Genomic DNA, 11,945 nt, shown 5'->3' on the forward strand with positions numbered 1-11,945 from the left:
TCTTAGGCAGCAAATCGCATTTATTAATGGCAATAAATAGAGGATTTGGGGTGTATATACACCTCAATACTTCCTTAGGTATATCCAATGTAAGAGCATCTATTACTAAGACAAATATACAACTGCAGCAACAGCAACAGCAGCAACAGCAACAGCAGCAATTGCAGCAACAGCAGCAGCAGCAATTGCAGCAATAGCAGCAATAGCAGCAGGTGCAGCAACAACGGTAGAAAACAAACCGAAACAGCAGCAGCAACAGTAACAGCAGCAGCGCAACAGAAGCAGCAAAATATTTCATCTAATTTATTTAATTTAATTTAATTATTTAATTAATTAATTTATTTATTTATTTATTTATATAATTTATTTATTTACTGGGGTGTATACCCACCGTTTGTGCTGCAGAGAATCAACTAATCTTATGCCTCGTTGTCTTCTCTCTTCTATTGATTCTTTTACTGCAGCACACAACATATCAGTTGCTGCTGCTGCTGCTGTTGCTGTTGCTGTTGCTGTTGCTGTTGCTGCTGCTGCTGCTCCTGCTGCTGGATTGTTAGACGCTACAAAAGCCTCAAACCCTAAACCCTAAACCCTAAACCCTAAACCCTCACCGATATTTGCATGCGCGGGTTTTCCTTTGCTTCCAAATCTAAGAGAATTGCAGCGCATGCAGATGATGTGGGGCTGCAGCAGCAGCAGCAACAGCAGCAGCAGCAGCAGCAAACCATTAGTAGCAGAAGCATTAAACAGCAGAAGGCAGAACCAACCGACACACAGCAGTATAAAAGCGGCAGGACCAGCAACAGCACCAGCACTAGCAACTGCAGCAGCAGCAGCAGCAGCAGCAGCAGCAGCAAGCTGTACCTCAGCAGGAGCTGGTGGCTCCTCTGTTTGTATAATTTCTTGTGGCTGTTCAATAGGATGAAAAGCTTCAAACCCCTCAGGACGCCACAAATTCCGCTGCTGCTGCTGCTGCTGCTGCTGCTGCTGCTCTTCCTTTTGCTGCTGCTGCCGCCGCTTCTGCTGCTGCTGTTGCTTGGCTTCGCCAGGGTCACGGTTATACATAGCAAGAGTAATTAGGGCCTTCTCTACATCCATTGCATTAGTGCCTGGTGCTGCTGCTGCTAATTCTGCTGCTAGCTGCGTAACATCATTAGACACCTCATACTCACCAGCAGCAGGTGCTGCTGCTGCTCTTGCTGCTGCTGCTGCTGCATCATCATCATCATCGTCATCATCATCATCATCAGGGAAAGCAGCAGCACCACTCCTCAGTTTGTTCACAGCAGCAAAGAGGGCACTAAGAGTTCCACGCTTATGGTTCCGTTTCTGCTGCTGCTGCTGCTGCTGCTTCGGCTGTTGCTGCGGTTGTTGCTGCTGCTGCTGCAGCACCTGCTGCAGCAGGTGAGCAGGAAGGTAACCTGCAGCCTCGGGTCTCGACCCCTGAACACACAAACAAATGCAACATGCAGTCTACAACAACAACAGCAGCAGCAGCAGCAGCAGTAGCCACAACAACAGCAGCAGCAGCAGCAGCAGTAGCCACAACAACAGCAGCAACAACAACAACAGCAGCAAACTCACATGAAAGGCAGCTCCACAGCCACTACATTTTCCTCGTTGGTGCTGCAGCACGACGGGGTGCTGCAGCAGCAAATCTTTTGGGGCGCGACTGTCCTCCTCTGAAGGTTCTCGATGCCTGATAACCAAACCCTCATAAACCCTAAACCCCCATAAACCCTAAACCCTCATAAACCCTAAACCCTCATAAACCCCAAACCCTCGTAAACCCTCGTAGACCCTAAACATTCATACAAGAACAGGGAAACCCTAAATTTAGCATTAGGACTCCGAAAGGGTTTAGGGTTTATAAAGGATAGTGTGAGGCACAGAAGTAGGGTTTAGGAATAGAAACTAGGGTTTAGGGTTTAGGGTTTACGCGTCGGTGGTTTTCGGGGTTTGCTGCTCCTCCTTCGATTGCTCCTCTTGAATTTCTTTAATCAAAGCTTCGAAAGCCCCAAATCCTTCAATATCAGAAGACTTTTTTGCTGCTGCTGCTGTTGCTGCTGTTGTTGCTGCTGCTGTTGTTGCTGCTGCTGTTGGGACTCCTACTTGAGGGGAATAGAGCCACGACTTGGGTGCCGCCTGCACCAGCGAGCTGCTGCTGAGCCGCAGGAAGGCTGCAGAGTCGAGCCGAGCAGCAGCAACCCCACGAGACCACTGCAACAGCAGCAGCAGCTGCAGCAGCAGCAGTAGCAACGGCAGCAGCAACAGGAGCAGCAGGTTGCGGCTAGGCGGGAAGGCAACGAGGCAGCGCATGCGCGAAGATGGTAATGCTGCCTCAATAAAGACGCAGCAGCTAAGTGTCTTTTAGCTGCATCTATATATATTAGCTGTTGCTGCTGCTGCTGTTGCTGCTGTTGTTGGCAGCGGCTGCGGCTGCAGTAGCAGCAGAGCCCGCCTTTGACTAAACTTTCCCGTTGCAGTGTTCCCTGCAGCGACAATGATTTAATTAACAATAAAATTTAACTAATATTCATTTTATTGAGGTGTACATACACCTCGGGGCTGGGTACCTGTACGGGGCTGCAGCGCCACTGCTCGCGCTGGAGCAGCGGCAGCAGCAGCGGCACTGCGAGATCAGCAGCAGCAGCAGCTGTCTTAAGAATCCGAGCAGCAGCTCCACATTTCGACAGCGAGAACATAAAGGGGTTTATGGTTATTGCGTGCTGCTGCCTCGTGCTGTGCGGCTAGTTTTGCTGCTGCTGCTGCAGCAGTCGCTGCTGCAGTGTGGAGCGCCCCACAGTAGCAACCCGCGGTGTACAGACAACTGAATCCTAGCCATTGCATTATTCAGCTGTCTTTCGTTTCTGTTGCACTTCTTTTTACTTCCCTTCATTGACAGCAGCAGCAGGAGCAGCAGCAGCGGCGCCAGCAACAGCAGCATCGCCGAGACTCTAAGGGCATCTTGTATTGTTCACCTCTACAGCAGCAACTGCTGCAGCAACAACAGTAGTCGCTCAGCAGCATCAGCAGCATCAGCAGCAGCAGCATAATCAGCATCAGCAGCATCAGCAGCAGCAGCAGCAGCAGCAGCAACAGCAGCAGTAGGTGTCTGTTTCTTTTAGTCATTTTTTGAGTAATTGCAGTTTATTTGATTAGAAATAGAACAGATTAAATAAGTAAATAAAATAAAATAAAGTAAATAAATAAATAAATTAAATAAATAAATAAATAAATTAAATAAATAGTAAATAAATAAATAAATAAATAAATAAATAAATAAATAAATAGAGAAAATGGCGCCAAAAAAGCAGAAAAGAGCAGCAAAAGGAAAACAGCAGGTTGCTGAGACATCAGAAGAAGAAGATAAAGTACCACCTCCTGCCATTGAGGTAAGCAGCAGCAGCAGCAGCAGCAGCAGCAGCAAGAGCAGCAGGAACAATTGCAGATGCAGGAATAGCACAGGAACAATAGATGCAGCAGCACAACGTTTGCTTATGTGTATTTCGTGCTGCTGTTGCTGCTGCTGTGTTGTTGTTGTTGCTGCTGCTGCTGCAGGAGAGCAGCAGTGACAGCGAGGAATCAGTAGTTGCAGCAAAGCCGAGGAGGGCATTCGCTGCTCTCTCTAGTAGTAGTGGCAGCAGCAGCAGCAGCAGCAGCAGCGGCAGTGATAGCGACAGCGACAGTGACAGCAGCAGCAGCAGCAGCAGCAGCGGCAGCAGCAGCGAGGTTAGTGATTCTTCCGAAGCGGAGGAAGAAGTATCAACAAAGGGGTCGCCTTCCCCAGGAGGTAAAGGTGCAGCAAAAGGAGCAGCAACAGCAGCACCTGCTGCTGCTGCAGTCTCCCCTGCTGCAGCTGCTGCAGCAGCAAAGAAGGGGAAACGATCTCCGCAGGTGAGCACAGAAGCTGCCCGTTTTTCTGCTGTTCTGTTAGCAGCAGCAGCAGCATTCCCTGCTGCTGCTGCTTTGTTGCTGCCGTTGATTTGTTGATGTTGCTGCTACTCCTGTCTGGACAGCAGAACGAGCAGCAGCAGGAGCACGAGCAGCAGCAGCAGCAGCAGCAACTGCGTGTTTGCGGTGTATGCACAGGAGGATGAGGATCTTGATAAATTATTGGCGGAGATAGAGGCACCTTCTCCCCCTAAAGGAAAGGCAGCAGCAGCAGCAGCAAAAGCAGCAGCAAAGGCAGCACCAAAAGCAGCAGCAGAAAAGGCAGCACAGACGTCACCAGCAGCAGCAAAGGGGAAGAAGGGGAAAGGAGCAGCAGCAGCAGCAGATGATGATGACATTGACGCGCTGCTGCAGGAAATAGAGGGCGGCACACCTACATCAGCAGCAGCAGCTCCTTCCCCAGCAGCAGCAGCAGCAACTCCTTCCCCTGCAGCAGCAGCAGCAGAGAGCCCTGCTGCTGCAGCAGGTGCAGAAGATGATACAGCAGCAGCACCAGCAGCAGGACAGGGGAAGTTAAGTCGTGCAGCACAAAGACGACAGAAAAAGAAGCAGCAGCAGCAGCAGCAGCAGCAGCAGAAGGCTTCCTCCTCTTCTAGTGACGAGGCCCCCAAACCAGTAAGTCTTTTTCTTCCTCTTTTCTTTTTTTTTAGATATTATTTTATTGCTGCTGCAACACAGAAGAGCAGTATGAAGATGACAGGAGCAGCAAATACCTTCTCTTGTTATAATAACCTCGCTACAATTCCTTCTTGCTGCTGCTGCTGCTGCTGCTGATGCTGATTCTGTTGATATCTGCTGCTGCTGCTGATTCTGCTGATATCACTTGCTGCTGTTGTTGTTGCTGGCTGTTCTTCTTTTCTTTCTTTTTGCTTGTGTTTCTCTTGTTTTTATTGCTGCTGTAGCTGCTGATGCAGCAACAGCAGCAGCAGCAACAGCAGCAGCAGCGGATTTAGTACGACCCTTAGGGTATTCATGTTGCCCTTTGGGCTATGTGCTGCTGCAACACAGAAGAGCAGGATGAAGATGACAGGAGAAGCAAATAACTTCTCTTGTTATAATACCCTAGCTACAATTCCTTCCTGCTGCTGCTGCTGCTGCTGCTGATTCTGTTGATATCTGCTGCTGCTGCTGTTTATGCTGATATGACTTGCTGCTGTTGCTGTTGCTGCCTGATTATTCTGCTGGGTGCAGCAGCAACAGCAAAGACATCAGCAGGCGCGTTGTTTATTTGCTGCTGTTATGACCTCAGGCTGCAGCAGCAAAGAAGGGCCCCGTGTCTGCTGCAGTTCGTGCTGCACAGCAGCGCCTTTTGCTGCTGCAACAGCAGCAGAAGCTGCAGGAGGAAGAGGAGGAAAGGTTGCGTAAGGAGGAAGAAGAACTCAAAAGAAAGTAAGGGTTTAGGGTTTAGGGTTTAGGGTTTAGGGATAGGGGAATGTAGCCTGTATATAATAAAGACAGCGGCATTAGCAGCAATATGAGTAGTAGTATGAACTGCAGTACAACCAGCAGCAGCAGCAGCAACAGCAGCACCAATAGCAGCAGCAGCAGCAGCATATTGTTGTGTGTTTTATCTATTATATATAGGGCTGAGGAGGAGGAAAGGAAGAAAAGAGAAGAAAAAGAATTAAAAGCGAAGAAAAAAGCAGAAAAAAAACAAAAATTAAAAGAGGAAGGAAAGTTGCTGTCAGCAAGAGAGCAGCGGAAGCAGAAGAAGCAGCAGCAGTACCTGCAGCAGCTGCAGCAGCAAGGTCTTGTACCTGCTGCTCTTTCCCCAGGTGCAGCAGCAGAAGGAGGTGCAGGAGTATCACCACAAGGAGAATCACCAGGCAGCAGAGCAGCAGCAGAAAAAGAAAGAAAAAAAAGGGATAGAGAAAGACGACTGCAGCAGCAGCAGCAGCGGGAAGCAGCAGAAGCAGAAGCAGAAAGACAGCGTCTTCTTAAATTGCGAGAAGAGCTCGAAGGCCTCAAAGAAGATAAAGCATCGACACCTGACAAACCTGCAGAGGGTCAGCAGCAGCAGCAGCAGCAGCAGTGGTAGTAGTAGTAGTAGTAGTAGTAGTAGTTGCAGTTGCAGCAGGAATAACAGCAGCAGCAGCAGCAGCAGCAGCAGCAGCAGCAGAGTGTGTGTTTGTGTTGCATCTGCAGCTCCTGTCGATGATTGGGAGGCGCTGTTAGGTGAGGTAGACGCCTCGGAGACGAGCCCAGCAGCAGCAGCAGCAGCAGCAGCTGCAGCACCAGCAGCCGCAGGAGGAGAGAAGAAGCGGTCTCATCAGGTGGGGGATGTTCGTAAGAGAGCAGCAATGGAGCAGGCGCTGCAGCATGCTGCAGCAGAAGCTGCAGCAGCAGCAGAAGCAGAAGCTGCAGCAGAAGCAGAAGCTGCAGCAGCAGCAGAAGCAGCAAAAGCAGAAACAACAGCAACATCACCTGCAGCAGACAAGGCAGGGAAAAAAGTCACTGTTAAATCACCGGATGCAGAAGCAGCAACGAGCAGCAGCAGCAGCAACAGCAGCAGCAGCAGCAGCAGCAGCAGCAGCAGCAAACCGAAGCGCAAGCCCACTTTGCGTTCTCCGATTTGCTGTATTATGGGCCATGTAGATACAGGTAAATATTAGGGTTTAGGGTTTAGGGTTTTTCCTTCAGGGTTTATCCATTAGGGTTTATCGTGTATTCTTTATTACATAGGGTTTATGATCTAGGGTTTACTATCTAGGATTTAGGGTTTAGGGTTTAGGGTTTAGGGTTTAGGGTTTAGGGTTTAGGGTTTATGTATAGGTAAGACGAAATTATTAGATAAGATTCGTCGTACAAATGTTCAATTAGGAGAGGCGGGGGGAATTACTCAGCAGATTGGTGCAACTTTCTTCCCTAAGGAAGCTCTATTAGAACAATGTATCAAGGTAAGCAGCAGCAACAGCAGCAGCAGCTGCAGCAACTGCAGCAGCAGCAGACAGAACTGCCACCATCCTTGCTGCTTCTTCTCCTCTTAGCGTTGTCTCTTGTATCCCTGTATCATCTGCTGCTGCATCTGTAACATACCTGCTGCATCATTTGCTCCTGTATTTGCTGCTGTTGCTGCTGTTGCTGCTGCTGCTGCTGCTGCTGCAGTTAAATAAGGATGTAGATTTACGACTACCAGGTTTATTAGTTATTGATACACCAGGGCATGCATCCTTTGCTAATTTACGAGCAAGAGGATCTTCTCTTTGTGATTTAGCTATTCTTGTTATAGATATTATGCATGTAAGTCCTTATTTTATATTAATAATTAATTTATTAATTTATTAATTAATTAAGTAATTAAATTACTTAAATTAATTAAATATATGTATAAGTATGTATATAAATACCTGTATCAGTATATGTATATGTATATGTATATGTAATGTACGTATACGTATACAGGGTATGGAATTACAGACACGTAAATTTACTTATATAAATATTATATGTATATATACGTATACTCATACGTATATACATATGTATATGTATACAATGTATGGAGTTACAGACTCGTGAATATACGTATATAACTATATGTATATAAATATATGTATATGTATATATGCATATGTATATGTACGTATATATACGTATTTACAGGGTATGGAGTTACAGACACGTGAATCATTATCTCTTCTTCGTCAACGTCGTTGTCCATTTGTAATTGCATTAAATAAAATAGATCGTCTTTATGGATGGAAAGAAGAAAGTTGGGGATATAATTTCCCCTTGCTGCTGCAGAAACAGCAGCAACAAACAGAAAGTGAATTCTATACAAGATGGGAAGGTGTACAATTACAGGTATTTATACTCTTGCTGCTCCTGTTGCTCTTGCTGCTGTTGCTGCTGTTGGTGCTGCAGTTTGCAGTAGAAACCTTTCCTTGTTTTTTCTCTTTCTCGTCTACTTGCACAGATTATTTTTCTGCTGTTGCTTCTATTGCTGCTCTTGCGCTGCTGCTGCATTTGCTGCATTTGCTGTTGTTGTTATTGCTGCTGCAGTTAGCAGAGGAAGGATTTAATTGTTCATTATATTGGAAGAATGAGGATATACGTCGTTATGTATCTGTTATACCTACATCTGCACATACAGGAGAAGGAATTGCTGATTTAATTCATCTAATTTGTTCTCTTAATCAAAATTTAATGCAAAAATCCATCACAAAAATTCCTTCTATATTTGATACAAAACCTGAAAATAATAACAGCAGCAGCAGCAGCAGTAGCAGCAGCAGCAGCAGCAGCAAAAACAACAAGGGGAGAGTGCTGCAGTGTACTATTCTTGAGGTCAAGGCTATTGAGGTATGCTGCTGCTGATGTATTTGTTGCTGCTGATGTACTTGTTGCTGCTTCTGCTGCTCTTCTTGCTTTTGCTATTTCTGCTGGGATTGAATCAACAGCACCATACCCTTGCTCATATTGCTCCTGCTGCTGTTGCTGTTGTTGTTGTTGTTGCTGCTGCTGCTGCAGGGTTTAGGTACAACAATAGATGTAATATTAGTACAAGGTGTATTATACGAAGGAGATAAGATAGTAATCTGCGGATTACATGGACCAATAATAACAACAATAAGAACATTATTAACACCACAACCATTAAAAGAATTACGTGTTAAGGGAGAATATATTAGTCATTCTTTTGTTGAGGCATCTATGGGTGTTAAGATTGTTGCTGCTGTAAGTATACTGTCTTGCTGCTGATGCTGCTGCTGCTGCTGCTGCTGCTGCTGCTGATGGTGGTGGTATGATATGGTTTGCTGCTAGCTGCTAGCACTATTGTTGCAGTTTCTTTCGATCCCTATCTTTGCTGCAAATTCTGTTTCAATTTGCTGCTGTTGCTGCTGCTGCTGCTATTGCTGCTGCTATTCCTGTTCCTCATATAACCTTTCTTGCTGCTGTTGCTGTTGCTGTTGTTGTTCTTAGGGTCTAGATGAGGCAGTAGCTGGTACATCATTATTTGTTGTAGAAGAAGGAGATAGTATATCGGATATAGAGGGAGAAGTAATGAAGGATATGGGGGCTGTACTAAAAAGTGTAGATAGTACAGGTAGTGGTGTATTTGTTGCTGCATCTACTCTTGGATCTCTTGAGGCATTACTTGTTTATCTTGAAGAATGTAAAATACCCGTTTTTGCTGTCAGTATTGGTAAGAAAATATACACTATATTCCTGCTGCTGTTGCTGTTGCTGTTGCTGCTGCTGCTGCTGTTGGTGTTGCTGTTGTTGCTACTGGTAATGCTATTAAATTAATTTAATTAATATAATAAAAGTAATTAATTAATTTAGTGTATATTTAGCCACCTAAGTGTGTACGGCATAGGTGTTATAAGTGTCTCCTGTGCCGATGTGGCAAGGTGGTAGAAGAAGAGAAAGGAGACATAAAAGGAGACACAAAAAAGGAGACAATTAAGTGTCTCTTTTGTCTCCTTGCTAACAATTTATTTAACTTCTTGTATTATACGTTTTGTTCCATCTGTTTCAATGCTGCTGTCCAATATTGTTCTTTTTCTTTTGCTGCTGCTGCTGCTGCTGCAGCAAAAGCAGCAACTGCTGCTGCTAATAGTCCACCTAAGTGTGTACGGCATAGGCGTTAAAAGTGTCTCTTATGCCGATGTGGCAAGGTGGTAAAAAAAGGGGAAGGAGACATAAAAGGGGACACTAAAGGGGAGACAAAAAGGAGACACTTCTTCTCCTTTGTCTTCTTCTTTTGGTGTCTCCTTTGTTTCCTTGCTAACATTTTTTCTCTCCTTCTATGGTGCTATTTATTGCTGTGGTTTGCTTCAATTCATTGGTGCTGTTCTATCTTCTCCTTTTCCTGCTGCTGCTGCAGCAGCAGCAGCAGCAACTGCTGCTGCTATGTATTTATTAGTCCACCTAAGTGTGTACGGCATAGGAGTTATAAGTGTCTCTTATGCCGATGTGGCAAGGTGGTAGAAGGAGAGAAAGGAGACATAAAAGGAGACACTAAAAAAGGAGACACTTTGTCTTTTTCTTTGGTGTTCTCTGTTGTCTCTTTGCTTACATTACACCCTGCATGCATTGATGTCTGTTATACAATATATGCATCTATTATGTATATATATGTATATTATATATGTATGCATGCATTTATTTATGCAGGCACAGTACAGAAAAAGGACATAAAGAGGGCATCAGTAATGAGGGAAAAAGGAAAAGGAGAATATTCAGTTGTATTGGCATTTAATGTTAAGATTGATGCAGAGGCAGAAAAAGAAGCAAAAGTTCTTGGCGTTCGTATCTTTTCTGCAGAAATTATTTATCATCTTTTTGATGCTTTTACTGAATACTTTAATGCTTATAAACAAAATAAAAAGTAAATCATTACACCATATACACACGAACAACAGCAGCAGCTGCATGCATGCTGCTGCTGCTACTAGCACTACTGTACTAATAGCAGCAGCAGCAGTAGAAGTAGTGGCAGTAGTAGCAGCGGCATAATTAGCGTAGTATGGCAGGATAATAGTATTAGTATAATAATAAATAGTAATAATAATGATTATTATGTATATAATCTTGTATATTTATGTATATGTGTGTTGTGTACAGGAAGGAAGTAGAGCAGACAGCAATATTTCCTTGTATTTTATCCGTATTACCTCAATATGTATTTAATAAAAAAGATCCAATTGTTTTTGGTGTAGTTGTAGAAGAAGGAATACTTAAAGTTGGTACTCCTCTTTGTGTACCTGATAAAGGGGTAAGAAAGTACAGAAACCTACTGTTGCTGTTGCTGTTGCTTCTGTTGCTGCTGTTGGTGTTGTTGCTGCAATAGTCGCTCTTTTTGCTGTTTGTTTTTGTTTATTATTATTTACTATATTATATTTATACTTATATACCTATTGATTCTTTTTTTTTTTATCAGGACCTCCGTATAGGTACAGTAGCATCCGTTGAATTAAATAGGAAACCTGTAGATATTGCACGTGTTGGTCAAGAAGTTTGTATAAAAATAGTCGGAGAACCAAATGTTATGTTTGGTCGACAATTTGATGCAAAAAATAAAGTCGTCAGCCGATTAACAAGAAGTTCAATTGATTGTCTTAAGGCACATTTCAGAGAAGAACTCACTAAGGTAGGCAATTTTTTTTATTTTTTTTATTCCTTTACTCTATTTATTCTTTTTATTCTGATTTATTTGTCCTTTTTATTCCGTTTCTGTTCTTTTGTTGGTATTCTTGTTCTTTTTTTTCTTTTACTTCATTTATTCTCTTTATTCTACCTTATTTGTTCTTTTTATTCCTTTGTTGTTCTTTTCTTGGTGGTTTCTTTGTCCTAAGTTTTGCTTATTCCCTATGAATATTCTTAGTCGTATTGTTAGTCTTGTTGTTGCTCTTATTTTTTTTGTTCTTAACTCTTTCGCTTTTTCTTAATTTCTCCCCCTTTTTATTATGTGCTGCTGCTGTCACCGTCATCATCTGCTGTTTCCTCTGTTGATGTTGCTGCTGCAGGATGACTGGAAGACGGTGGTGCATATAAAGAAGTTGCTCGATATTCCATAGATACCTGTTTGAGTTGGGGGTTTCTGCTGTTGGCGTTGCTGCAGTTTTGCCGCATTTGCAGCAGCAGCACTACTGCCCCCACAGGCAATGTCATATTATAAGGAGTTATTTGAAGCGCTATGGTGCTGCAGCGGCAGGTGCCGCAGCAGCTTTTTTGTTTGCTTAGCAGCAACAGCAGCAGGAGGAGCAACAGTGACAGCAGCGGCACGTGGCTGCTACAGCTGCTGCTGTTGCTGTTGCTGCTGCTGCAGCACGATAGTGGCACCTGCGGTGTTTGTACAGCTCCTTGTATACACGCAGGCAGCAACTCGTGTAGAAACAAAGACAAATATTTGGTTGTATGCCTCCAACGTCAAGCAGCAGTTGCAGCAGCAAGAGCAGTAACAGCAGCAGCGAGAGCAGTAGCAGAAGCCAGTAGCAGCACCAACAGAATCTAGAACGGCAGTCTGACCAAATAGACCAAATAGA

General features: G+C 44.4%; 2 protein-coding genes across 2 annotated transcripts; one reads left to right on the forward strand and one right to left on the reverse strand.

Annotated features, from left to right (window-relative positions):
- Positions 1 to 455: 455 nt before the first annotated feature.
- On the reverse strand, positions 456 to 2,319 carry EMWEY_00016010 (hypothetical protein, conserved; the record flags this gene model as incomplete). The annotated part of the gene is made up of 4 exons (XM_013479679.1): positions 456 to 560; positions 865 to 1,443; positions 1,585 to 1,723; positions 1,940 to 2,319. The coding sequence occupies 4 exons, from the start codon at positions 2,317 to 2,319 to the stop codon at positions 456 to 458; spliced, it is 1,203 nt and encodes a 400-aa protein (XP_013335133.1).
- Positions 2,320 to 3,299: 980 nt separating this feature from the next.
- EMWEY_00016020 (translation initiation factor IF-2, putative) lies at positions 3,300 to 11,477 on the forward strand (the record flags this gene model as incomplete). Its single annotated transcript, XM_013479680.1, has 14 exons — positions 3,300 to 3,395; positions 3,562 to 3,897; positions 4,093 to 4,569; positions 5,204 to 5,343; positions 5,539 to 5,960; positions 6,100 to 6,555; positions 6,727 to 6,851; positions 7,957 to 8,256; positions 8,425 to 8,631; positions 8,878 to 9,100; positions 10,075 to 10,288; positions 10,525 to 10,675; positions 10,841 to 11,050; positions 11,427 to 11,477. The coding sequence occupies 14 exons, from the start codon at positions 3,300 to 3,302 to the stop codon at positions 11,475 to 11,477; spliced, it is 3,408 nt and encodes a 1,135-aa protein (XP_013335134.1).
- Positions 11,478 to 11,945: the final 468 nt, after the last annotated feature.

The sequence above is a fragment of the Eimeria maxima genome, genomic scaffold, assembly GCF_000499605.1.
Source record: "Eimeria maxima Weybridge genomic scaffold, Emw_scaff129, whole genome shotgun sequence".
NCBI classification, from domain to species: domain Eukaryota; phylum Apicomplexa; class Conoidasida; order Eucoccidiorida; family Eimeriidae; genus Eimeria; species Eimeria maxima.